The sequence below is a fragment of the Podarcis vaucheri genome (genome assembly GCF_965113315.1).
Source record: "Podarcis vaucheri genome assembly, chromosome: 17".
NCBI classification, from domain to species: Eukaryota; Metazoa; Chordata; class Lepidosauria; order Squamata; family Lacertidae; genus Podarcis; species Podarcis vaucheri.
This window is the reverse complement of record NC_138755.1, coordinates 2006001-2033880: the sequence shown is the minus strand read 5'-3', so window position 1 is coordinate 2033880 and position 27880 is coordinate 2006001. Positions and strand designations below refer to the sequence as shown.

The window sequence follows — 27880 nt, the reverse complement described above, 5'->3', positions numbered from 1 at the left end:
TTGGGAAGACAAGTTAGCTTTAATGTTCATGTTAGGTGGGGGAAAACTCTTCCAAGGATGCAAGGAGTGAGAGGTGTCCAGCTCACAGCTGTTCAGTCCACCTTCGCCATAAAGGTTATGGGAAGTCGCTATAGGGCAACGGCAAAGGGTAGAGCAGCCTGTATCGCGAGTCATGCCACAGCAGCTTCTCTTCCAGGAAGGCAACTGTATCCAGGGTCAGCACAAGGGTCTCGTACTTCAGCATACTGTGCACATTGAGACCTGTGAGAAAAAAAGACACAGGAGTCAGGCTGTATCTGTAGTGAGACCTGGCCCCAAAGAGCGGAAGGGTAGCAATGGCAAGACATGACAAGAAGACTAGCTTGGATGCAGGAGACAGGAAGGGGGGGGGCAGTCCATCCAGAAGATCCGAGGTTCCATCCCCAGGATCTCCAGGTGGTCAGCCTCGAGTGTTTTTCTTTTTATTTATTGCATTTGACTGGCCTTGTTATGCAGTCATTGGTGCTCTACAGTCAGATATGGATATATTGGCTGCATGTAGAATGACATTATTCACTGTCAGTGTTAGCACAAGTCATAGTAAATATCCTCAGACTGTTAACTATAAAGCTGACCAATTAACTTAAGAACTTGCTTAAGAATATGCCTTTGTCCTGTGTGTGCACGCACTTTACTATACTTTGTTTCTTGTTAAAACTACAGTGTAATGACCAATAGTCATAAGCAGTAAAAGACGAAGTAAATAATATCAATAGACAGATATGGATAGATGTTTTGTGCATTGAAACTGCTGTGCTGCATGAAGAATTAGAGACTGGGTGGGATGCTTGCCGGCAACTGTCCAAGCACCCCACTCCACCCAGAGGGAGTATGCAGTGAGTCATTCTGCAGAAGGCCCCCCCCCCACTCTCCCCAGCCCCACTCACCTACGGCTGGCAGGACTGTGATGGTTTTAAGGCCTCTCGTTGCAGCTTTGATGTTCTCAGGCAAGTCATTGCTGGAAGCCAGAAAGGGAAAATTATATATGTTTTGCAGGTTCAGGTCCAGGATTTGTTGGGTACAAAATACTAGTCATTGCCCTTTACATTTTGGCTGGGCAGTATGCAGTGACCGAGAGGGGGGGTCCTCATTTGCCTCCCTCCGTACCTATCTCCTGTCCCTGCTGGAGTCTGCACTAGAGGCTCATTGCTCAAAAACTTGATTAGCAAAAGGGGCTTGAAGAGTCGCTCTGGTTCGGAAGCCTCACCAAGATTACAACTGTTCCTAAATGTTTGCCATGAAATTGTGTTGCCACAAAATAGAAAATATTGCTATAGTGCCTTAAGAAATTAATGTCTTATAGCTGTTTGCAGGCTAAAGCGCACTTTGCAGACAATAAATCTGTTAAGTCTTTAAATCAGTCTGTAAGGCAACCTTTGCCAAACGGCTGCCCTCTGGATATTATGGACTCCAATTCCCATCATCCATGACTATGCTTATGCTGCCTGGGACTGGTGGGAGTTGGAGTCCCACATCATCTGGAGGGCACCAGCTTGGGAAAGGCTGCTTAAGGCATTGCAAGTCTCTCTGCTGTTTCAATATGAAAGTGGTTTGCATGAATTTTGGTCAGAAGAATACTCTGTATAGGAATCATTTGTGGGATTGAGTGTAAGTATGTTTGAACACTTTTAAGGATCATATGAAATGTATGTTTGTATATCTGTAATATATGTGTATTAATGATGAACTATTTTAACAATAAAAACTTATTATAAAAAAAGAAGAAGAATACTCTGTATCCAACCCAGAGGCACAATGAAAAACAAGCCCAACAAATGGACTTCAACGAGGGCTTCAGGTTTCAGGGCCCTCTACTGTTAACACAGCAGTTTAAGGTAAAGGTAAAGGGACCCCGACCGTTAGGTCGTTGCAAACGACTCTGGGGTTGCGGCACTCATCTTGCACCTTCCGGGTCATGTGGCCAGCATGACTAAGCCGCTTCTGGCGAACCAGAGCAGTGCAAGGAAACACCGTTTGCCTTCCTGCTGGAGCGGTACCTATTTATCTACTTGTACTTTGACGTGCTTTCAAACTGCTAGGTGGGCAGGAGCAGGGACCGAGCAACGGGAGCTCACCCCGTCGCGGGGATTCGAACCGCTGACCTTCCGATTGGCAAGCCCTAGGCTCTGTGGTTTAGACCACAGCGCCACCAGCGTCCCACTCAACTTAAGGTAATTGTGCCCAAATAAAAAAGTGCCTAACATGAGTTTGACCAAACTGCAAGAGGCAGTGGAAGACAGGGGTGCTCTGGTCCATGGGTCACAAAAAGTCAGATACAACTAAACAACAACAACAATCAAAGTGCCTAATTTCCAACCTTTACAAGAGATATGTTCTTGCACATCTAAACAAGCGTGCAACATTTATGATGAAGGGCATTTCAAACTTGGATGAAATCACAAGGGACATGGTTGAAACTTGAGCCATTTTATGTAGAGACACATTCTGACACATAAAAGCTACCTAAATCCATAAAGGTCCAGTACCCAGTCACATGACTGAAGCTAATGCTATTTTTCTTGTTTTACATGACCAAAAAACCATCTTCCACCTTGGTTGGAAACCTTCTCCATCTCAACCTCACGGTCACTGGAATGCACCACGGAGCATCCCAAGGCATACTTTAGAGAACAAAGCAGGTTCCCAGGGGCCAGGCCTGATGGATCTTACTCTCACCCTGCGTGAACCAAACACTGAATGTGACTGCACAGTTCAAGAGATCAGTAGCGGTGGGTACTTCAAAGCAAATTGTTGGGACACTACTGATCTTTTTATTCTGGACCCTGAATAAGGTTCTGCCGAACTCTAGGGTTCCTCAGTTTGAAAACCAATGGCCTGGATAAAAGTTGTTACAAACACTTTGGCCATTTCTGAAAGTGTTCCCGTGGCTCAAGACAGCAGCAACCTTTGGTCAAACCAACATCCTCCAAAACCACATGAGTGTCTCTAAAGCTCTGACCCCAGTGACAGGCTGTATCCTCAGCCACACACCCCCCCCAAACAGAACCTGAAGAAGCAAAACTCACACATCGACAACCAGCACTGATTCTCCCCAGTGTCTGTAGCGAGCCAAGTCCATCAGATACTGTGGGTCAGAAGTTGGCATATCTAGAGAGTCTACAACATGCAGATTATCCTGCAGGCAAAGAGAGAAGAAAAGAGTCGAAGGAAATGAACAGAAGCCGGCCTGCTAAGCTACTTCTCCCATGATGTTTCTTATGTCTGCAGCTCTCTTCCAGGGCACCTGTGAGGTGTCACAAAAGCCTTTCCTGAAAATCCCAAACAAGTGTTTGTGCTCTGATGGTGTTTCCTGCTTGGCAGGGGGTTGGACTCGATGGCCCTTGTGGTCTCTTCCAACTCTTCTATGATTCTATGATTCTCAGTGACAGAGCACATGCCTTGCATGCAGAAGGCTGCAGGTTCACACCCCCCTCCCCACCCTGTTAAAAGGATGTCAGAGCTGGAAGAAACACTGTGTGAGTTGTGCAGAGCTACTGCCACTTTGAGTAGACAAAAAGCAACTTGATGGACCAGTGGTCTGACTCAAGGAAAAGACAGCAGAAGCAAAGCTTTCCTCAAATCCTTTGGCTTAACCCTTCAAATTATTCATTCTGAACTAGAACAAAGCCCAGTTACATGGAACCGCACTTGCAAGGATCTGTCATTTCTGCTTATGCTAGTCAGTAAGGCTACATGCACATTGACCACTCTGTATAAAACATTAGCAACAACTACAAAGCAGCAACAATAACAGCTGCCAACTCAGGCAGCCCTTTGTAGGGGAGAGAGAATTTTTCTGCTGCAGCAGATGAGCAGGGGTGCCTTAGCCTATAGGCCTTTTTGTTTGTCAGTAAAAGCAGTGGCAAGGGGAAGGGTTCTATTTAAAAAGACAAAAAACCCAAACTCAGACTGAAGTTCTCAGCAGCAGCAGCAGCAGCTCACAAGAGCAAGCATGGAGACAGAAGGCTGACAGTCAATCACTGGCAGGGAGGGAAGCCACAGCAGCTTGTCACTGTTGGAAATGGGAGCACACAAAAAGGGCAAGGGCACAGCATGCAGACTTCACATGGGCAATGTGGGGAGAGGCTGCCAGAGCCAGGAATACCAGAATCTAGGGCTGTTGGCCAGGTCACTGGTTTTTAAACACTGCAATACTGAGGCCCCCGACTGCTTTTCTCCACAGACCATCATATTTTCTTGCCAGCACATGGGATGCTTTTTGGAAGGATTCTGAATTAAGTAATCAAATTTCCACACATCTCCTCTGTGATTATGGACTAATTAAAATAAATGTGCATTCAGCAGAGAGCATTCCACACATAGCCAGGGGTTTCTTTAGCCACATGTAAACAGGTAGGGCCAAATATAACATGGCAACACTAATAATATATATATATATATATATATATATATATATATATATATATATATATATATGCTTTCGTAGATTTTCACGGGTACAGGAATGCAGGTTTTGGTGTCTTCGGGTGTCTTCCCGTGTAAGAGTCGGGGTGTCTGGGCGACGTTTCCTCTCTGCCCAGAACGTTGGAGGCTATACACCACACCCCTCAACAGTATTTATAGAAACTCAAACACCAGATTCTGCTCTGTTCCAGTAACAAGAAGCCGAAAGCACCAGCCTGAAGATGACGAGTGAGACCTCGTCGAAACGTCGCCCAGACACCCCGACTATTACACGGGAAGACACCCGAAGACACCAAAACCTGCATATATATATATGACCGAAAAGCAAATATATATATATATATATATATATATACGAAAGCAAATATATATATATATATATATTGGTGCCAGTCTTTCCCAACTTCATGCTCCAGGTATTCCTCAACCATAACAAGGTGAGAGCTGCCATTGCAGGGTTGTGATGGGTCCTAAAAATTTATGTTTTTATTTTTTACAGAATTTAGTTAATTCTACTCACTGGAATGAATGAAAAAATAAAAAGGGGGGGAACCAATGCAATTAAGGTAGTAGGGCTTAAAATGACCTCAGAAATGCTATTTAAATTATTTTGATCTTCTTAGTGTCTAGTCAGAACCTGCTTGTTCTGTTATGTTAGGAGAAAGGCGCATAGAGGGTAAAAAGCACAATATTTCTCTATTTCCAAAGTAACAAATCATTCACTTTCATTAGCCTCACTACTATCAGGGATCAATAGTACCCCCACAGGTTAATGAAGTGCTTTTACAAACCTGATTTGTTCCCTAGTTAGAAATCCTTGCAACCCAACTGTTCCTCTTCATGGCTGTTATTATTCTGTGCAAAAAAATGGGTTACTGTGACCCCAATTGCATCTGCAAAGGACTGCAAGCAACCTGCACCCTCACTGCAACAGGTGGACAGACCTAATGGGTTCTTCAGATTCCCTATGTTACAGGACTGCTGTAGGATATACTATGATGATGTTGTTTGGAAACCCTGTAAGTTCTACATAAATACTAAGTAATATGACTATTGCTAGACAGAGATATACAAACATAACTATGGAGTCCAGTTCCAGACCTTAAAAAACTAACCGTGAGCCAACCCTTTGACCAGTAATAACTCTTTGAATGCACAAAGAATTGTGGCTGTGTGATACCTGTGCCAGTTTGGTTGTCAATGCCACCTTGAGTCCCAGGACACGCATTTTCATGGGGATCATGTAGTAGTAGCTGGTGGGACCACGAGGGCCACAGGCAACACCACCTAAAAGCAAGAGCCAGAGAAGTCTATGGGACGTTAGTGGGAATAAACACATCATCCAATCAATCCAGGAGGGAGAGGGGGACTGACAGTTAACGAAACACCATGGGACTGCCCTCCCCGCTTGGGGTGCGGTTGGTTGGGTTTTATCTTCTAGGGATACTTACTCTATCAAAATTTCACCTCTTCCCCATACCATTTTGACCCAGGAGTCCTGGTCCAGGGATGACTTGTTAGTGAGGGTGTTACCCCTCTATTGGGGAGGCTAGTATAGGGTCTGGGATTTCCACTATTGAAGGGCTAGGGAGGAATGGCGGTGGGGCTAGATATCACTATCGGCGAAGGGTTTTGAGATGCAATGATGCTCGAACCCCTTCCAATCTACGCCCCATCCCAAGGGACGAGGGTAGGGCGAGCAGGGATTACCCACCTCCGTCATTGGTGCTGTGCAATGCCAGGTCCATAGGTAACAAAACCGCCAACATACGTGACTTTTTTGTCTCGCAGGGGATTGTCCTGGCTTGCGTGACAGAGACCTGGGTACAGGAAGGCGAAGTAGTCTCCCTACATGAGATAACACCCCCAGGTTTCTCTGTCCTCCATCAATCGCGGACTGTGGGTCGGGGGGGGGGGGAGGAGTAGCATTGTTAATCCAGGAGGATTGCTCTTTCAGAACTCTGCCAGAACTGGCGATCTCCGGCATTGAATCTGTTGGTCTCGTGTGGGGCACCAAGGAGAGCTTGGCTGTCTGGCTGGTGTACCGACCACCTAGTGCACCAGCAGCCACCCTGTCAGACTTGCTGGAGGTGGCGGCAGGCTGGGCCTTGGAGTTCCCAAGCCTACTGGTTTTGGGAGATTTCAATGTCCATGCCGATGCCGCTCCCTCCTCACAGGCTCTGGACCTAGTGACTTCCATGGCAACACTAGGGCTCTCCCAGTTTGTTTTGGGCCCCACTCATCAAGCAGGCCACACGCTGGATCTGATCTTTGGTGCTGGCATAGATGCGATCATGCTCCCCCCTGTGGAAGTGCCATGGTCTGATCACTACACTCTGAAAGCCAAGATTGACTTCCCGCTCCTCCCCTGCTCGGGTGGCGAGCCTATCTGGGCTCGCCCGCGAAGGCTGTTGGATCCTGATAGATTCCGTCAGGCCTTGCGGAACCCTGCTCCTCCTGGCGACTCATTAGATGACCTTGTCGAGGACTGGAATAACCGGCTCTTGGCAGCCATCGATGAGATCGCGCCTAAGAGCCCTCTGCGACCCCGTCGAAACCGGGCCCCTTGGTTTGCTGAGGAGCTACGGAAAATGAAGCAGGATCTCAGACAGCTAGAGCGAATATGGCGATGGACTCGTGACGGAGCCTCAAGAACATCTTAGAGGACGCAACAACAGCAGCAAGAATACTCATCGCAAAATATTGGAAGACACAAGATTTGCCCACACTGGAAGAATGGCAGACGCAACTGATAGACTACATGGAGTTGGCTGAGATGACTGGCAGAATCCGAGACCTGGGAGAAGAGGCGGCGGAAGAGGACTGGAAAAAGTTTAAAGACTATTTACAAAAACATTATAAGTTGTATGAGTGTTAAGAAAGTGCACGAAAGGAAATAACATGGCATCAGTAAATTTGGATGAGAAATATATGAGAATAAGCGGAATGATAAAGATGAAATTTGAAGTAATGTTATGCCTAAATCAAGTAGTTAAGCATTTGATAAAAATATTTAAAATTTGAGGCATAATATATGAGAATTAGAAAATAAGAATTGAAATAAGGTAATAAATTGCTATTTATAACTTTTTTATGGAGAACGCAGGAAAGGGAGATGTGAGGAAGTCCAGATAGTTATGAAAAAACAAATGTATGAACGGTTGTGATCTTTTTTATTTTATGTTTATGTTTTTGTTTACTTATGTCTTCTTTGTTTGCTACTTTTTGGTGACGGTGTTTTATATGTCTGGTGATTTTCTTTTGTTAAAAACTTGTAATAAAAATATATTTTAAAAAAGAACATCTTATAGGACACTTATGAAAGCCTATGAGATGGCTATGAAAGCTGCTAAGAAATCTTACTTCGCAGCTTCCATTGCATCCGCTAGCTCTCGCCCGGCACAACTTTTTAGATTAGAAGGACAACCAAATTTAAGCCCAGATTCGACCCACAGCTGTGAGGCATTTGTGAGCTTTTTTGCGGAGAAAGTCCTGTTGCTCCGCCGTGACCTCCCTGCTAATTTAGATACAGTGACTAAACTGGAGGCCCCTCAACTGACTTCGGGTCCAGTGTTGGACCATTTCGATCGGATACTCCCTGCTGATGTGGATAGATTCCTCTAAGTTGGTAGGCCCACCACCTGCCTCCTTGATCCGTGCCAGTCTTGGCTGATTAGGACGTGTCCAGATGCTGCGCGGACCCCCCTGGTTGAAATTATCAATTTGTCCCTTGGCACGGGGACATTCCCAGGGGAACTGAAGGAAGCAGTGGTGTGTCCGCTCTTAAAGAACACTAGATCCTTTAGACCTATCCAATTACCGCCCAGTTTCAAATCTTCCATATCTGGGTAAGGTAACTGAGAGAGCAGTTGCTGAACAGCTTGGTAGGTTTCTGGAGGAAACATCGGCTTTAGATACATTTCAGTCCGGGTTCCGTCCTGGTTGCCCTAACAGATGATCTCCGTAGACAAGTGGATTGAGGCGGGTCAGGACTGCTGATCCTTTTAGATTTGTCAGCAGCCTTTGACATGGTCGATCATGATCTTCTGGACCACTGCCTCGCTGACGTGGGGATACAGGGCATAGCCCATAAATGGCTGTGTTCTTTTATCTCTGTTCGGGGGACAGAGGGTGGCACTAGGGAGGGAAATGTCGTCGCGCCACTCCTTGGTGTGTGGAGTGCCACAGGGCGCAATCCTCTCCCCGATGCTTTTTAACATCTTTATGTGCCCCCTTGCCCGGAGCTTTGGGCTGGGCTGTCACCAATATGCTGATGACACTCAGCTCTATCTGCTGATGGATGGCCACACTGACTCGGCCCCGGACACACTGACCAGATGCTTGGAAGCTGTGGCTGGATGGTTTCGTGGGAGCCGATTGAAACTAAATCCTTCGAAGACAGCGGTGCTATGGCTGGGTCGGGATGGCATGGGGATGAGGGACCAACTCCCTTCTCTTGCGGGGGCCCAGTTAGTGCCATTGCCTTCCGTTAAGAGTTTGGGTGTAATCCTTGACGCCTCCCTTTCCATGGAGGCGCAGGTTACAGCAACAGCCAAGGCGACATTTTTCCACCTTCACCGCATCAAGCAGTTGGTCCCTTACCTTTCCCGCCCGACCTGGCCACAGTGATGCATGTGACGGTCACCTCCAGGCTTGACTACTGTAATTCGCTCTACGCGGGGCTGCCCTTGAAGCTGTCTCAGAAACTCCAGCGGGTGCAGAATGCTGCAGCGAGGCTCCTCACATGGTCTCTGCCATGGGAGCAAATTCACCCAGTGCTTTTCCAGCTGCACTGGCTCCCAGTGGAGTACAGGGTCAGATTTAAGGTGCTGGTTTTGACCTTGAAAGCCCTTCACAGCCTAGGACCCTTGTACCTACGGGACCGCCTCTCCCGGTGTGCCCCACGGAGAGCCTCAAGGTCCATAAATAGCAACACCCTAGTGGTCCCAGGCCCTAAGGAAGTTAGATTAGCTTCAACCAGAGCCAGGTCTTTTCAACACTGGCACCGGCCTGGTGGAACGCTCTGCCTTATGAGACCAGGGCCCTGCAGGATCTGATTTCTTTCCGCAGGGCCTGTAAGACAGAGTTCTTCTGCCTGGCCTTTGACTTGGAGCCAATTTGATCCCCTCCCCCTCTTTCTTTTTTCTTTTTCCTTTCTCCTCCTGTGATGAGGCTGCATTTTAATATTTTAATGTTTCAATATTTTAATGTTGTATTTTAATCTTGTTTTTCAGTTGTATTCATTCAACTTGAGAGCTTGCAGGGCAGCAGCTGAAGGAGGAGCAAAAGGGTTTTCTTGTGTGTGTGTGTGTGTTTCTTTGTGGCTGATTAGCTGCTCTCCTTGTGCAAAGGTCAGAGGGGGCAGGGTTTCTGTTGAGTCAGGTGATTAGCTGTGGGAGGAGCTTATCAGAGCTTACAGGGCAGCGGCGCGCGCCTAGCCGCGCGCGCAGCTTGATCCATCTTTTAGATTTAGGGGAGCTAGTCTCAAACGTTTGTTGGGGGAGACCTAGGTTTTTTAGGGGGGTTATTTGTCCTGTCTTCACGCTTTTTAAGATGGAGGACCACTGTAGACACCCCCAACGACACGTTTTCAAGATGGAGGGTGAGGGAACAGCTGCAGTCGCCTGCAGTTCCTGTGCAATGTTTGCCATCTTGCCAAAGGTTGCAGGCAGCTTTACCTGCAGCAATTGTATGTTGATTGCCCTCTTAGAAGACAAAGTCCAGCAACTGGAGGAACGTGTAGCTACACTCCAAAGAATTAGAGAGCTGCAGCTCTTCTTGGAAGCAACAGAGAACACCATCTTCATCAAGGAGGAGACAAGGGACTCCCCTGAGAAGGAGGCTAGTTCACCAACACAGGTGCCAGATATATGGAGAAACGTGACTCAAAGAAGTAGGAGGCCCAGGGTTCGCTCTGATTGTTTAGAAATACACAATTGCTTTGAAGTCCTCTCCCCTAGCATGGAAGACAAAGAACAGACTCCATTTGAGGATCTCTCCCTCATTACAGTCGATCAGGTATATGAAGACGAGCATCAAAGTCAGTCCTCAGGGAATGTGCAGGCGACCTTGGAACGGACAGCTCACGGAAGAACCCCGACCAGACCTAAGAGGAGGCGTGTAGTGGTGATAGGGGATTCCCTACTGAGGGGAACAGAAGCAGTGATCTGTGGGCCTGACAAGATGTCTTGGGAAGTGTGCTGTCTCCCTGGGGCTAAGATCCAAGATGTAACTGAACGACTGCAAGGAATCATAAAACCCACTGACAAATACCCCTTCCTCTTGGTTCATGTGGGAACCAATGACACTGCAAGCAATAGCCTCCAGAAGATCAAAAGAGACTACGAGGCTCTGGGCAGGAAATTGAAGCAACTAAATGCACAAATTGTCATCTCATCTGTCCTCCCAGTTGAACGACGTGGCCCAGGGAGAGAGAGAAAAATAGTGGAAGTGAACAGCTGGCTTCGCAAATGGTGTAAACAGGAACGGTTTGGATTCTTAGATCACGGACTGCAGTTTCTTGAAGATGGACTTCTGGCAAGTGATGGGCTGCACCTCACAACGGTTGGGAGGAATGTTTTTGCCAAAAATCTCAGAAACCTCATCAGGAGGGCTTTAAACTGACTAATGTCGGGGAGGGAGACAGTGCTCCTGAAGGTAGGAGTCTATCAATTGATGGAGATGATCATCCAAATGTCATAGACCAAATGGAGCAAACAGCACGCAGACCTAGTGGTGGGAGGAAAAAATCCTTAAATAAGAGACACGGGGGAATGATTAATGGACTTCAATGTCTGTACACTAATGCGCAAAGCATGGGAAATAAGGAATGTTAAAACTATGTCTGATGGAAATTAAGTGGTATTGGTAAAAAGATTTCTAAGAAAATGTAAATAGGGATTGATAATTGGAAAATTGATATTTATAATAGGTTAATATCTTGAGTGAGGATAAATGTTGGAGGGTAAGGATTTGCTGAATTTAATATCTGAACTGGAATACAAAATGGGAGGTGTGAGGAGGTCTAGAAACTAGTAAATGAAGTATAAGATTTGGAAATACTAATTTATTTTCTGTTTTGTCTTTCAGTTTTTCTTTTTGTTCTTATTTTTTCTTTTTTCTTCCCTCTTTTTGTTAACTGTTTTCTATTGTGTACTTTTTATGTGTTTTGTTTTTTTATTTTTATATTTTTGTAGTTTTTCTTATGTTTAAATTTTGGAAATTTTTATTGTTTGTGAAACTTCAATAAACATTATTATAAAAAAAAATTAAGGGAGAGAAGAATAACAGAGACCTCATTGTCGGAGTTTACTATAGATCCCCAAGCCAAACGGAGGACATAGATGATGCCTTCCTGGAACAGATGGCCAAGCATGCAAAAGGAAGGGAGATAGTAGTAATGGGGGACTTCAATTACCCGGATATTTGTTGGACGTCAAACTCAGCCAAGAGCATAAGGTCAAACAGATTCCTTACTGGCCTTGCAGACAACTTCATTGTCCAGAAAGTGGGAGAAGCAACAAGAGGAACAGCCATTTTAGATCTGGTCCTAACCAATGTTGATGACCTGGTTAGTGGGGTAGAAGTGGAAGGATCATTAGGCGCGAGTGATCATGCTCTTCTGAAGTTTACTATACAGCGGAAAGGAGCAGCCAAGCATACTAGGACTCAATTTCTTGACTTTAAGAAAGCCGACTTCATAAAACTTAGGGAAGTGCTGGGTGAGATCCCATGGACAGTAATACTAAAAGGAAAGGGAGTTCATGATGGCTGGGAGTTTGTTAAGAGGGAGATAGTAAAAGCACAACGTCAGGCAATACCAATGAGACGGAAACATGGAAGGTGCCTAAAGAAGCCAGGGTGGCTATCTAAAGAACTTTTAACTGAGTTAAGATTAAAAAAGGATGTGTACAAAAAAAGGAAAAGGGGGGAAACCACCAAAGAGGAATTCAAACAAATAGCCAGCACGTGTAGACACAAAGTCAGAAAAGCTAAAGCACAGAATGAACTCAGGCTTGCTAGAGAGGTTAAAAGCAACAAAAAAGGCATTTATGGGTGTGTTCGTAGCAAAAGGAAGAACAAAGAAACAGTGGGGTCACTCAGAGGAGAAGATGGTGAAATGCAAACAGGGGACACAGAAAGGGCTGAACTACTCAATGCCTTCTTTGCCTCAGTCTTCTCCGATAAAGAAAACAATGCCCGACCTGAAGAATTTGGAGCAAATGATTCAGCAAAGGAAACACAGCCCAGAATAACTAAGGAGATAGTACAAGAATACTTGGCTAGTTTAGATGTATTCAAGTCTCCAGGGCCAGATGAACTGCATCCAAGAGTATTAAAAGAACTGGCAGATGTGATCTCAGAACCACTGGCAGTCATCTTTGAGAATTCCTGGAGAACAGGCGAAGTCCCGGCAGACTGGAGGAGGGCAAATGTTGTCCCTATTTTCAAAAAGGGGGAAAGAGAGGACCCAAATAATTATCGCCCAGTCAGTCTGACATCAATACCAGGGAAGATTCTGGAGCAGATCATTAAGCAAACAGTCTGTGAGCACCTAGAAAGGAATGCTGTGATCACCAATAGTCAGCATGGATTTCTGAAAAATAAGTCATGTCACACTAACCTGATCTCGTTTTTTGACAGAATTACAAGCCTGGTAGATGAAGGGAACGCAGTGGATGTAGCCTACCTTGATTTCAGCAAGGCATTTGACAAGGTGCCCCATAATATTCTTGTAAAGAAGCTGGTAAAATGCGGTCTTGACTATGCTACCACTCAGTGGATTTGTAACTGGCTGACTGACCGAACCCAAAGGGTGCTCATCAATGGTTCCTCTTCATCCTGGAGAAGAGTGACTAATGGGGTGCTACAGGGTTCTGTCTTGGGCTCGGTCTTATTCAACATCTTTATCAACGACTTGGATGATGGACTCAAGAGCATCCTGATCAAATTTGCAGATAACACCAAACTGGGAGGGATGGCTAACACCCCAGAGGACAGGATCACACTTCAAAACGACCTTGACAGATTAGAGAACTGGGCCAAAACAAACAAGATGAACTTTAACAGGGATAAATGTAAAGTATTGCACTTGGGCAAAAAAAATGAGAGGCACAAATACAAGATGGGTGACACCTGGCTTGAGAGCAGTACATGTGAAAAGGATCTAGGAGTCTTGGTTGACCACAAACTTGACATGAGCCAACAGTGTGACGCGGCAGCTAAAAAATTAGCCAATGCAATTCTGGGCTGCATTAATAGGAGTATAGCATCTAGATCAAGGGAAGTAATAGTGCCACTGTATTCTGCTCTGGTCAGACCTCACCTGGAGTACTGTGTCCAGTTCTGGGCACCACAGTTCAAGAAGGACACTGACAAACTGGAACGTGTCCAGAGGAGGGCAACCAAAATGGTCAAAGGCCTGGAAACGATGCCTTATGAGGAACGGCTAAGGGAGCTGGGCATGTATAGCCTGGAGAAGAGGAGGTTAAGGGGTGATGTGATAGCCATGTTCAAATATATAAAAGGATGTCACATAGAGGAGGGAGAAAGGTTGTTTTCTGCTGCTCCAGAGAAGCGGACACGGAGCAATGGATCCAAACTACAAAAAGAAGATTCCACCTAAACATTAGGAAGAACTTCCTGACAGTAAGAGCGGTTCGACAGTGGAATTTGCTGCCAAGGAGTGTGGTGGAGTCTCCTACTTTGGAGGTCTTTAAGCAGAGGCTTGACAACCATATGTCAAGAGTGCTCTGATGGTGTTTCCTGCTTGGCAGGGGGTTGGACTCGATGGCCCTTGTGGTCTATTCCAACTCTATGATTCTATGAACTTGTTTTTATTATTGCTTGTTAGCCGCCCTAAGCCCAGCCTTGGCTGGGGAGGGCGGGGTATAAATAAAAATTGTTGTTGTTGTTGTTGTTATCTTGGCTGCACACTAGCAGCCTTCTGAAGGGACAGTGTTTGGGTACCTGCATCCCAGCCACAAAGGGAACAGCTACTAGTGTCTCCAAGGCTTACAGAGATGACATATAGCACAGTGGTTTGAGATGGAGAGAGAGATCACGCACCACCACGCCACAAAGGTGACCGGATACTGCCATGCCGGGCCCGTCCGCTGCCCTTCTGTGTCCAGGGTTTTCTGCCACCACCACTCATCTCCGCACGAGTCTTCGTGTTGGCATAACTCTGGAAAATTAAGGGAGGCGAGACTGGTGTATGCTGCTCTGGCCAAACACAATCAGAATGCTCAAAGTGCTGGGCACAATTTACCTCAGTAATTCCTACAACAACCTTGTAAGATTGTTGTCCCCAAAGGTGGTAAGGGGTGGGGGCTGAAGCTGAGAAAGAATTGCTTTCTTAATGGAATTCATGGATGTGGCAAAATGTTAAGGAGTCTTCCCAAGATAAGCAAATTGACTTTGGACTTTTAACTTCATTATGCAAAGAGTGGCCCTCCCTTTACCACTGCCTATTATTTTGCCCCCTTTCTCCCTGGCAAATTGTCTGCCCCAAATTTCTCCCTGAAAAACTCCCACTGAACAATGTTCTTCCCCATATTGCCCACCAGCTCCTGATCTTCCAATTTCTATACTTACAATTCTCTTAAAGTTCTTCTGCCAGATGGCCACTGTGTGTAGAATATCAACGCTGAGAGGAAAACACACAGACACCAACAAGAAGCAAGTTAGCAAGAGATCTGGGAAATGGGACAGCGCCACAGTAATCGTCATGATGGAAAGCAGTATGGTTAAAATGGTTCAGAATTTAAACACAAGATTTTTACACCAGTCCCTTTTGCCACAGTAACTGAAGCCTCCATTTTATCCAAGGGAAAAGATACAGCTGGAGGTGGAGGATACCAATTGAAACCTGGCCTAGGAAAGTCATGAGGAAGTAAGATTTCAACTTCTGTTTTGGTGTTAAATGCTCCCTAACCAGCTTAGCTAATACAGGCAACTCCCATTTTAGGCACGACTGATATGTGTGCAATCACACACATGCGCACAGTGGCGAACCCAGAAATGACCCAGAAATATAATCAAAGACGTCACTAAAAGGGCAGAACAGGAGCAGGGGCAGAGAGGGGTGTTTCAATTGCATGCAATTTCATGCAAGAGTGCAATGACCTAAAAAGCAACCCCCACACAAATTGGGAGTTGCCTGTAAAAACAAACTGAAAAGCCCAGCCTCCTGAAATGACAGCGCCAAATTTCAGGAACTATTCAAGGCATCTTATCCCTATGGAACATATGGACAGGCCCAGCCTGGTCTATAGGATTGCCAGGTGCTCAACTGAATATGATTCCTGAAACTTAAGATCTGCATATCAGCCTTTTACGTATCGTAACCAATACTCCGTATCTCTTTTCTGTTACCTACCCCCAACCTTCACCGCCATTCCTTGATGCATGAAATGCTTTATGAGAAATCCCCACACCCACTTTTTGACGACTGATGGTCACTTCCAGCCCATCTCTGCAAATGTCTAGTAACTGGTAATCAATTCTTACCGGGGCATTACTGCAAACACATCAGGATGCAAATCTGCCAAGCCCACATTCCTGGCGTCATGATGCTTCAGGGACTCTACCCAGGCCTGAGCAGGCGCAAGGTGTTTGGGGATGGCAATGCTGCATTTCCGTAGGATGGGCTCACTGGAGACTATGTCAGGACACTTTTCTAAAAGGAAGCAAGGGAATATGTGCAGGTGTGACTTCTTCCAATCTTGCCTGAAATAATTTCTTTGAAACTTAAAAGTAAATTCACAAAAGCATCACTCCATATACATTTTTACAAGGCCATATGCACACATTCCTGTTTTATTTATTTGGGACTCATTATTGCAAAGAAGAAAGGTAACATCTTACCCAATTTACAAATGCTTTCTTAATTGTATGCCTAGAGGAAATGCCACGTGACTCTTTAAAAGCCTGTATTAAGATTGATTCTATTTCAAACCATGACTAGAAAAATATTTGAAATGGCTAGGTGCTTTCATCAGATCTCTTTTAGGACATAACTGGACTGAAAATACTGTTTCAAACTTCTATATATCTGCACTAAATGTTTAGGTAGGCAACCCCTTCCAAGTTTGTCAGCCACATTTTAAGCATTTTAGAGCCTGTAAAGTTGTTGCTTGCAGATTACTCTAATGCTATCGCCTGAAATCGCCAACTTCCTCAGAAGCAATGGGTTGAGAACTACAGGTGCACACACAGTTGGGATTGATTCTCTTTCAAAAATTTATTCCATTCTTAATCATAGTATGTAGCAGTGATATCTGTTTACTGGAAGATTTTGAATCAGAAAAAAACTACTACCCTAAATTGATGGTGTTCTTATTTATGTTTGACTCATATTTAGTAAAAAAATAAATAAAACCACACCATATTACTTTCGGGGTGCAACAAAAGTTAGTTTCAATAGCCAGAAACATTTGATTAAATGATGAAATCAATAAAATACAATGCAACTTTAATTTTATAGTTAAATTCAAAACTTTACTTGGAAATTATTCTTACTGAAATAATTGTAAATATTTTTAAGACACGACAACTTGATAGAATTGTAGAGTTGGAAGGGACCCCCAGGGTCATCTAGTCCAGCCCCCTGCAATGCAGGAATCTCAGCTCAAGCAGCCATGACAGATGGTCATCCAACCTCTGTTTAAAAATCTCCAAGGAAGGAGAGTCCACCACCTCTCGTGAGAGTCTGTTCCACTGCTGAACAGCCCTTACTGACAGAAAGTTTTTCCGAATGTTTAATTGGAATCTCCTTTCTTGCAACTTGAAGCCATTTGTTCGAGATCTACGCTCCAGAGCAGAAAACAAGCTTGCTCCCTCCCCCATGTGACAGCCCTTAAGATATATGAAGATGACTATCATATCTTCTCTCAGTCTCCTCTTCACCAGGCTAAACATACCCAGCTCCTTCAAGCACTCCTCATCAGGCTTGGTTTCCAGACCGTTGATCATCTTGGTCGCCCTCCTCTGCACATGTTCCAGCTTGTCAAAATCCTTCTTAAATTGTGGTGTGCAGATTTGGACACAGTATTCCAAGTGTGATCTGACTAAGTCAGAATAGAGTGATACTATTACTTCCCTTGATCTGGACTATTGATGCAGCTTAAAATAGCAGTAGCTTTTTTTGCTACTACGTCACACTGATGACTCGTGTTAAGCTTGTGCTCCACCAAGACCCCATGATCCTTTTCACATGTCCTGCTAGTAAGCCAGGTGTCCCCTATCCTATATTTGTGCATCTGCCTAAGTGCAGAACCTGACATTTGTCCCTACTGAAATTCATTTTGTTAGCTTGTACCCAGTTCTCCAATCTGTTAAGATCATTTTGAATTCTGATTTTGTCTTCTGCTACCCTTTCCAGTTTGGTGTTGTTTGCAAATTTGATGAGCATCCCTTCAATTCCTTCATCCAAGTCATTTACAAAGACGCTGAACAACGTACAGCATGCATTTCCCTTACACTGTTTAAATTTAAAAAGTGAATGCACTCAGGACAGTTACCACATTAACTCTAGCATGCTCAAAGAGCTGAATACATAAATGCATGTACTTTCCAGGGGTACTCATGTGAAAAAAATGACAATATTTATTTTATCTTTGACTGCTATTAGATCCATTCAGTATGCTGCTAATTACTTGTATTAAATGATGCATTTCTAAAAATGGAATGTTTTCCACCTCACATCACTGTTATGGATCAGGCATTTCTAACACACTTGATAACTAACAGTACAAGTTTATACATGTCGCATCAGAAGTAAGCTCCACTGAGTTCAATGGGACTCACTCTCAAGTGTGTAAAGGATTACAACCATTCCCCAGTGAGGAAGTTCTAATGTTCTGCCAACAATTCTCACTGCCCCTGACAATTGGCCATGCAATCTAGGACTGATGGAATCTGGGTGCCCTACAACATCTAGAGGCAACAAGTCTGTTCTAGTCATGAAAAGGCCTTACCTTTTAATGAAGCTACATCCGTCACACTAGCTGAAACACCAGGGTTGCCTAGAAATCCTGTCTGGTTCGATAATGTACACAAAGGCTAAGGGAAGAAATAAAAATCGAGTAAGATATCTGAAGGTACCGGCAGTCCAATCAAGATAGCTCCTGTAAATGGCTGCTCATTTATCACGGAGATGGCTTATGCTTGGATCATTAGACAGAATGCCAACCTGGTGCCACCTCTCTCAACTTAGCCCCAAATCCAGTTTTCCCATGGGGTCATTTGAGATAACCCTGTACTTTTCACTGTGCACCTTCACAGTCCTAATGAAATACAGAAAAAGGCTAGCCTTGCAGATGTTTACCACAGTGTTATTCCACTAAACTGATGCATAGGGATTAGGCTGTAACTAAGGAATGCATAACTTTTTTTATCATATTAATCCCATTATCCTTATCATCATCCTTTCTCTTTAATACGCCCAATTTCCCCACACTACTGAAATGTACATATCTGCTCACTGAGGCAGAGGCCTGACATTTTTGCTTATTTCCCCCCTTTTCTTTTGCTTATGTTGCTTTGTAAAGTTCACTTGTGATGCTGTATATAAAAATGAGTGACAATACATTGATGCTTTTCGATACATGTGCTCACCATACTGTCAAAATGTTATGACTTTGCCCTAAACTCCTTTTAGTGGCACAGTGCAAAAAAGATAGCACTCCCTGTCATGAAAGCGCTCTCTGCCTCATATGTTGGATCTCCGAAAATGCTTTTGATGAGTAGTCCCCACAGACATCAAGGATGCTTTGGGTATCTCAGGACTGGAGTGGACTGGGTTTGCATAGCAGGTGGATGTGCTGTACAATCAAGTGAAGACTCAGAAAATTCTAAAAGACAGCACTATGCACTTCTTTACACAGCTGCAAATACATCTGCACAGGGCTTCACCTTGTTCTTGTTCCCTCTGTGGCTATATTCACATGTATTGAGAACAACTGACTGAATATAAAAAGTAAGATTCAAGACAAGGCAAAGAAACTCCCTTTTCACACAAAAATAATGAACTTGCTGCTGTGATATGTGGTGATCAACACTAACATTTTTTTTTTCAAATACAGTGGTGCCTCGCAAGACGAAATTAATTCGTTCCGCGAGTTTTGTCGTCTTGCGATTTTTTTCGTCTTGTGAAGCACGGTGTCGGGAAAGTTTTGGAAAAGCTTCAAAAATCACCAAAGTCTTTAAAAACCTCAAAAAAGGCTACCACACCGCGTTCTATGAGTTGCTCCTCGAAGTCAAGTCGCAACTGTATTAACGGTGTTAAGAAAAAGGAAACAAACTTGCAAGATGTTTCCGTCCTGCGAAGCAAGCCCATAGGGAAAATCGTCTTGCGAAGCAGCTTAATAATAATAATAATAATAATAATTTATTATTTATACCCCGCCCATCTGGCTGGGCTTCCCCAGCCACTCTGGGCGGCTTCCAAAAGAATATTAAAATACTATAATACATCAAACATTAAAAGCTTCCCGAAACAGGGCTGCCTTCAGATGTCTTCTAAAAGCCTGGTAGTTGTTGTTCTCTTTGACATCTGGTGGGAGGGTGTTCCACAGGGAAGGCGCCACTACCGAGAAGGCCCTCTGTAACTTGGCTTCTCGCAGTGAGGGAACTGCCAGAAGGCCCTCGGTGCTGGACCTCAGTGTCCGGGTAGAACGATGGGGGTGGAGACGCTCCTTCAGGTATACTGGACCAAGGCCGTTTAGGGCTTTAAAGGTCAGCACCAACACTTTGAATTGTGCTCGGAAACGTACTGGGAGCCAATGTAGGTCTTTCAAGACCGGTGTTATGTGGTCTCTGCAGCCGCTCCCAGTCACCAGTCTAGCTGCCGCGTTCTGGATTAGTTGTAGTTTCCGGGTCACCTTCAAAGGTAGCCCCACGTAGAGCGCATTGCAGTAATCCAAGCGGGAGATAACCAGAGCATGCACCACTCTGGCGAGGCAGTCCGCAGGCAGATAGGGTCTCAGCCTGCATACCAGATGGAGCTGGTAAACAGCTGCCCTGGATACAGATTTGACCTGTGCCTCCATGGACAGCTGTGAGTCCAAAATGACTCCCAGGCTGCGCACCTGGTCCTTCAGGGGCACAGTTACCCCATTCAGGACCAGGGAATCCTCCACACCTGCCCGCCTCCTGTCCCCCAAAAACAGTACTTCTGTCTTGTCTGGATTCAACCTCAATCTGTTAGCCGCCATCCAACCTCCAACCGCCTCCAGGCACTCACACAGGACCTTCACTGCCTTCACTGGTTCTGATTTGAAAGAGAGGTAGAGCTGGGTATCATCCACATACTGATGAACACCCAGCCCAAATCCCCTGATGATCTCTCCCAGCGGCTTCATGTAGATGTTGAAAAGCATGGGGGAGAGGACAGAACACTGAGGCACCCCACAAGTGAGGGCCCAGGGGTCTGAACACTCAACCCCACCACCACTTTCTGAACACGGCCCAGGAGGAAGGAGCAGAACCACTGTATGACAGTGCCCCCAGCTCCCAGCCCCTCAAGACGGTCCAGAAGGATGCTATGGTCGATGGTATCAAACGCCGCTGAGAGATCCAGCAGAACTAGGAAACAGCTCTCACCTTTGTCCCTAGCCTGCCGGAGATCATCAACCAGCGCGACCAAGGCAGTTTCAGTCCCATGATGAGGCCTGAAACCCAACTGGAAGGGATCCAAATGGTCTGCTTCTTCCAGGCAAAAAACCCTTTCGTCTAGCGAGTTTTTTTGTCTTGCGAGGTACCACTGTACTCTCTGTTAATTTTGCACATAGTTTAGAAACCAATAAAGCAAACATAATGGGGGATGGTGACTCACATTTTGATGCACAAGAGACATAAATAATGTAAGTGGCTAGTGTATCTTATGCTTCACAGAACAAATACAAAGATAGGAAATGAGCTGAAAAGAAGGGAAAATGGGGATACTTAAAATATTGATATAACTACAAAAAGAATACTGTCTTCACATATTACATATGTCTGTGGAGGCTGTCAAGGAGTGTAGCAGCTTTGCCCTGTTCATATATTCAATAAGATCTCTCCAAAACACCCCAAAGGCTTCTGGCTTAACCCTACCAGCCCTCTCCAATGCTGCCTTCTACGGTACTTCTGAACCATGGTAGTACGTGCTGCCATGAATAAAAAAATTAATAGCGTCTTCAATTTTATTTCCTCGTTTCCATAGCCCCCCCCCCCCAGTTAATGGGCACGGCCATTCAAATGGTGTGCAGGCACAGCGTCTTGTGATTATGTGGCGTGAGGCTTACCAGGGCCCATGGGGGCAGCCAAGGGGGGTAGATGCCCCCCTAGTTCAATAAAAAATACTTAACTGAGGCTCTCCCCGCCAAAAAAATCCGGCCTAGGCCCATGCCAGCCTCCCCCGCAATACTTTATTCCGGTTGGGGCCCCGGCTCGTTTCTATCCCCAAATATTGAGAGCAGCGCCAGCTGAAATCCAGCCAAGTACAACCCTTATTTCGTTTACAGCCCCCTGGGCGCGCGCGCCTGAGTGGCCTTTCGGAGGCCCCCGCAGCTCCCTCGCGCGCGCCCCGCTCCCTCACCCGCCAAGCGACTCCCCGACGCGGCAGCGACGCGCAGAGCCGGAGCATCACAGCAGCCCCTGTCGCGCCTTGCCCGCGGAAAAGACAGAGCATGCGCACTTAAAAAAAAGCTTTCGTCCCTGGCCGATGACGTCAGGCGCGAAAGGGGCTTTGCTTCATCTGGGCGCGCAGGAATTTTCATGAGAGTGAAGGAAGACGCCGCGCGACGGACCCTTCCGCTCTAGGAACGGCTTTCGCTACTTCCGCTTCCGGTGCTTAGCTGGCTCTTCCGTGTAGAAAGAGACGAGGGACAAGGCATTTCCGCTCTCGGGGACCGGAGTCATAAGAGACGAGAAAGCAAACAAATGGTGGACTCGTTTCTGTGCAAGATGGCGGCTGACGACGCCTCTCGTGTTCTCGTTTGCTTCTCACGCGCAGAGCTTTCCGGGCTGCCTTGCGCAGGTCGCCCTTGTGTCTCCCCGGCTGCCTCTTAGGATTGACGTGAGGCGAAAAAGGAAGCGGGGGGGGGCGCAATTGGGGCCGCCCCTCCTGGACGAAGGGCGGAATAAAACCACAAGAATAGAGGGATGGCGACGATGATAAACGATAAGGAAGTGTGCTTAGCCGGCGAGGAGGAGCGAGCTGGGCATCTGCTCCTGCCGGGTGCGGAGGCGGCGTCGGACGCCCCAGCCTGCCTGCCTGCCCGCCCCCCTCCCTGGGAAGCCCAGCACACACGGACTTGGCAGCCTTTATAAATACAGCCCTAAATACTTTCCTTCTACTCTACTGTTGTTGCATTTTGGAGGCTGTCCAGAAGGCACCCTCGTGTGTGTGTGGGGGGGTGTACTCCTTATTCATACCCCAAGTATTTAATGAGATGCAGAACACCAGTTTTCTCACAGTTCACAAACTGCCTAACACACTTTGGAAACTTACTCCCTTAATAGCACAGCCATAAGTGTCCACTCAAAAGGGAAATATTCACACTTTCTTGCAGAAAACTGATTTTCTAGATCCATTTCAATCAGTTTTGGTACAAAAACTGCTTTGGCCACACTGTATGATTACCTCTGTCAGGAGAGAGACAGTGAAAATATGTCCTTGTTAATTCTCAACCTCTTAGCTTTCAATACCATCAACCATGGTATCCTTCTGGAGTGGCTGTCTGAGTTAGGGGTGACTGGCACTGCTTTGCACTGGTACCAGTCCTAATTGGAAGGTCATTTCCAAAGAATATGCTTGTGCAGTGCTCTTCAGCCCCATTGAGACTTCAATGTGGGGTCTTCAGGGTTTAGTTTTATCCCTTACGCCACAGGTTTTCAACCTTTGAGTACACGGCTCCCTTGACTAACTACTGATGTAAACAGCACTGGGGTGGGAGTTCCCCCCCTTCACATTCCTGTAACCTACTGTTAATAAAGTGTGTGCCCAAGGACTAACAGAATAATGTACGACCTTGAAATAATCATGTAAAATGTAACACTGTATTCTATGAATGAGTTCTCTAATTAATTCAATGAATGTCTCTAAAGGGATGCTTAAGAAATACCCTATGAAATAATGTAACAGCAAAGTGAGAACTTATGTGTATAAATGTAAAAATTGTTGCCATTATGACATGTCCGATATAGGCAGCCCCACACTGCCATCTATTGAGTCTACGCCAGGGGTTGTCAACCTGGTCCCTACCGCCCACTAGTGGGCATTTCAGGATTCTAGGTGGGCGGGGTTGGGGGTTCTATAGCACAAGCTGAATACAGTGGACGCTCCGGTTGCGAATGTGATCCGTGCGGGATGCACATTCGCAACCTGCAGTGGTGCGTCTGCGCACGCGCAGGTTGCTATTCAGTGCTTCTGTGCATGCGCAAAGCATGATTTAGCACTGTATCAGGAAATTTTAAATTTCTATTTTAAAAAAAAGATTTTGTGCTGTAAACTGCCCAGAATGGGTGGGGTATAAATAAATAATCACCTCGGAAGTTGAGTCTGCCCTCCAAAGCTGGCTAATTGATGCTCCAGGCAAGCCAATAGAACTCACCAGCAGGTACTCACCATGAAGTTGTTACAGTAAGTGCCACACTTTTTACATTTGGGGGGAAAGGTACCAGTATGGTATACTCTTGAGTACCCCCAGGAAAAGCACTGATAAGGTCATAGAATTGTAGATTTGGAAAGGACCCTAAGGGTCATCTAGTCCAACCCTCTGCAATGCAAGAACCACAACTAACCAACCTCATCCTCATCCAATGCAGGAATCACAGGTAAGTTGCAGTCCATAACTTTTTACTTTGTTTAACTTACAAGAGCAAAAGGATTCTTACGAACCAGGAATCATCTGAAAAGTTTGCAAAAGTTTTCTTCAAAGGGGTGCCCAAATTTTTTCAAGAGCCATTATGGCCTAGGATCTCCAGGCCTTCCTCAGACTGAGGCACACCTGGAGACTCCCTCATTGTGCCAATTGCATGAAAATATCACTAAGCCTCAAATTACATAGAATTGTAGAGCAGGGGTCAGCAAACTTTTTCAGCAGGGGGCCGGTCCACTGTCCCTCAGACCTTGTGGGGGTCCGGACTATATTTTTTTTTGGGGGGGAGAATGAATGAATTCCTATGCCCCACAAATAACCCAGAGGTGCATGTTAAATAAAAGCACACATTCTACTAATATAAAAACATGCTGATTCCCAGGCCATCTGCAGGTCAGATTTAGAAGGCGATTGGGCCGGATCTGGTCCCCGGGCCTTAGTTTGACTACCCATGACTTCTGGGTTGGTGCCTCCGGCAATGGCGGAGTTCCTCTGATCGGGAGGAACTTGCCCTTTGGGAATTTGGGTCTGTACCGCCGCGGCGAAGGCGGAGACCCGTAAAAATCACAGGCCAGAGAAGCCTGTGAACGTGGGATGGTATAGGTGCAATTTATTCAGAACAAAAAGCAAAATTAATTGTGAACAATGTAGTGACAGAAGAGTTTAAGATTGAGAAAGGGACACAACAAGGTTGCCCAATTTCTCCATTGCTCTTTATATCGGTCCTTGAGGTTTTGTTAAATATGATTAGAAAGGACCAAGAGGTTAAAGGTATACAAGTGGGAGCTAAACAGTACAAACTGAAAGCATTTGCTGATGACTTAGTATTGACTTTACAGGAGCCAGAATCTAGTACTAAAAGGGTATTGGAACTGATTCAAGAATTCGGACAGGTAGCAGGTTTTAAGTTGAATAAGATGAAAACTAAGGTTTTAGAGAAAAACTTAACTGTGAATGAGAGAGAGAAGTTTCAGGAGGAGACAGGACTAACATTGGTTAAGAAAGTGAAATATTTAGGGGTTAACATGACTGCCAAAAATGTGAATTTATTTAAGGATAATTATGAAAAAATGTTGGACTGAAGTGAAAAAGGATTTAGAAATATGGACAAATTTGAAGTTATCATTGTTAGGCCGAATTGCTGTGATAAAAATGAATGTGTTGCCAAGGATGTTGTTTTTGTTTCAAACATTGCAAATTTTGGATAAGATGGACTGTTTCAAGAAGTGGCAGAAGGATATTTCTAGATTTGTTTGGCAGGGCAAGAAGCCTCGAATAAAATTTAAGATATTAACTGATGCCAAAGAAAGAGGTGGATTTGCCCTGCCAGACCTTAAACTTTATTATGAATCAGCTGCTTTTTGCTGGCTGAGAGAATGGCTGCTTCTTGAAAACACTGAAGTGTTGGATCTAGAAGGCTTCAATAATGCATTTGGCTGGCATGCATATTTGTGGTACGATAAGGTAAAAGGACATAAAGCGTTTAAAAATCATATTGTTAGAAAAGCATTGTTTAATGTTTGGATAAGATACAAGGATTTGTTAGAAAAGAAAACCCCAAGATGGTTGTCACCAATGGAAGCGAAGGCACAGAAAAAACTTAATATGGAGGCCAAATGGCTGTAATATTGGGAAATTCTGGAACAAGATGGAGATAGAATAAAATTGCAGAGCTTTGAAAAATTGAAAAACAAAGTGCGAGATTGGCTCCATTATTACTAAATAATGGAGGCATACAATTTGGACAAAAAAGTTGGTTTCCAGGTGGAAGAATCAAAATTGGAAACAGAACTGTTAGATCCAAAAATCAAGAATTTGTCAAGAATGTATAACTTGCTGTTGAAATGGAACACTCAGGATGAAATGGTGAAATCAGCTATGATTAAATGGGCACAAGATGTTGGACATAACATAATGATGGCTGACTGGGAACAGGTATGGACCACAGGTATGAAATTCACGGCATGTAATGCCCTAAGAGAAAATTTAATGAAAATGATTTATAGGTGGTACCTGACACCAGTCAAGCTTGAAAAAAATTTACCATTTGCCCGACAATAAATGTTGGAAATGTAATGAGACTGAAGGTACATTCTTTCACCTTTGGTGGACATGCCCAAGGATTAAGACATAGAATCATAGAATCATAGAGTTGGAAGAGACCACAAGGGCCATTGAGTCCAACCCCCTGCCAAGCAGGAAACACCATCAGAGCACTCCTGACATATGGTTGTCAAGCCTCTGCTTAAAGACCTCCAAAGTAGGAGACTCCACCACACTCCTTGGCAGCAAATTCCACTGTCGAACAGCTCTTACTGTCAGGAAGTTCTTCCTAATGTTTAGGTGGAATCTTCTTTCTTGTAGTTTGGATCCATTGCTCCGTGTCCGCTTCTCTGGAGCAGTAGAAAACAACCTTTCTCCCTCCTCTATGTGACATCCTTTTATATATTTGAACATGGCTATCATATCACCCCTTAACCTCCTCTTCTCCAGGCTAAACATGCCCAGCTCCCTTAGCCGTTCCTCATAAGGCATCGTTTCCAGGCCTTTGACCATTTTGGTTGCCCTCCTCTGGACACGTTCCAGTTTGTCAGTGTCCTTCTTGAATTGTGGTGCCCAGAACTGGACACAGTACTCCAGGTGTGGTCTGACCAGAGCAGAATACAGTGGCACTATTACTTCCCTTGATCTAGATGCTATACTCCTATTGATGCAGCCCAGAATTGCATTGGCTTTTTTAGCTGCCGCGTCACACTGTTGGCTCATGTCAAGTTTGTGGTCAACCAAGACTCCTAGATCCTTTTCACATGTACTGCTCTCAAGCCAGGTGTCACCCATCTTGTATTTGTGCCTCTCATTTTTTTTGCCCAAGTGCAATACTTTACATTTCTCCCTGTTAAAATTCATCTTGTTTGTTTTTGCCCAGTTCTCTAATCTGTCAAGGTCGTTTTGAAGTGTGATCCTGTCCTCTGGGGTGTTAGCCACCCCTCCCAGTTTGGTGTCATCTGCAAATTTGATCAGGATGCCCTTGAGTCCATCATCCAAGTCGTTGATAAAGATGTTGAATAAGACCGGGCCCAAGACAGAACCCTGTGGCACCCCACTAGTCACTCTTCTCCAGGATGAAGAGGAACCATTGATGAGCACCCTTTGGGTTCGGTCAGTCAGCCAGTTACAAATCCACTGAGTGGTAGCATAGTCAAGACCGCATTTTACCAGCTTCTTTACAAGAATATCATGGGGCACCTTGTCAAATGCTTTGCTGAAATCAAGGTAGGCTACATCCACTGCGTTCCCTTCATCTACCAGGCTTGTAATTCTGTCAAAAAACGAGATCATTATGGGAGACATTATGGGACATTATGGGAGACATTATGGGAGATGATTTATAATGAAATGAAAAAGGTATTCAAATATACCTTCCTGAAGAAACCAGAGGCCTTTCTCCTGGGCATGGTCGGCCAATTGGTGTTAAAGAAGGATAGAACTTTTTTCATGTATGCAACAACAGCAGCAAGAATACTCATCGCGAAGTATTGGAAGACACAAGA

General features: G+C 45.1%; 1 protein-coding gene across 1 annotated transcript; it reads right to left on the bottom strand.

Moving 5' to 3' along the window:
- Positions 1-22199, bottom strand: MRPL4 (mitochondrial ribosomal protein L4). Its single transcript, XM_082205890.1, has 9 exons — positions 22046-22199; positions 18444-18528; positions 15976-16144; positions 15061-15112; positions 14533-14650; positions 5645-5751; positions 3066-3175; positions 927-997; positions 1-261 (listed from the first exon to the last, which is right to left on the bottom strand). The coding sequence occupies exons 1-9, from the start codon at positions 22136-22138 to the stop codon at positions 116-118; spliced, it is 951 nt and encodes a 316-aa protein (XP_082062016.1). The 5' UTR covers positions 22139-22199; the 3' UTR covers positions 1-115.
- Positions 22200-27880: the final 5681 nt, after the last annotated feature.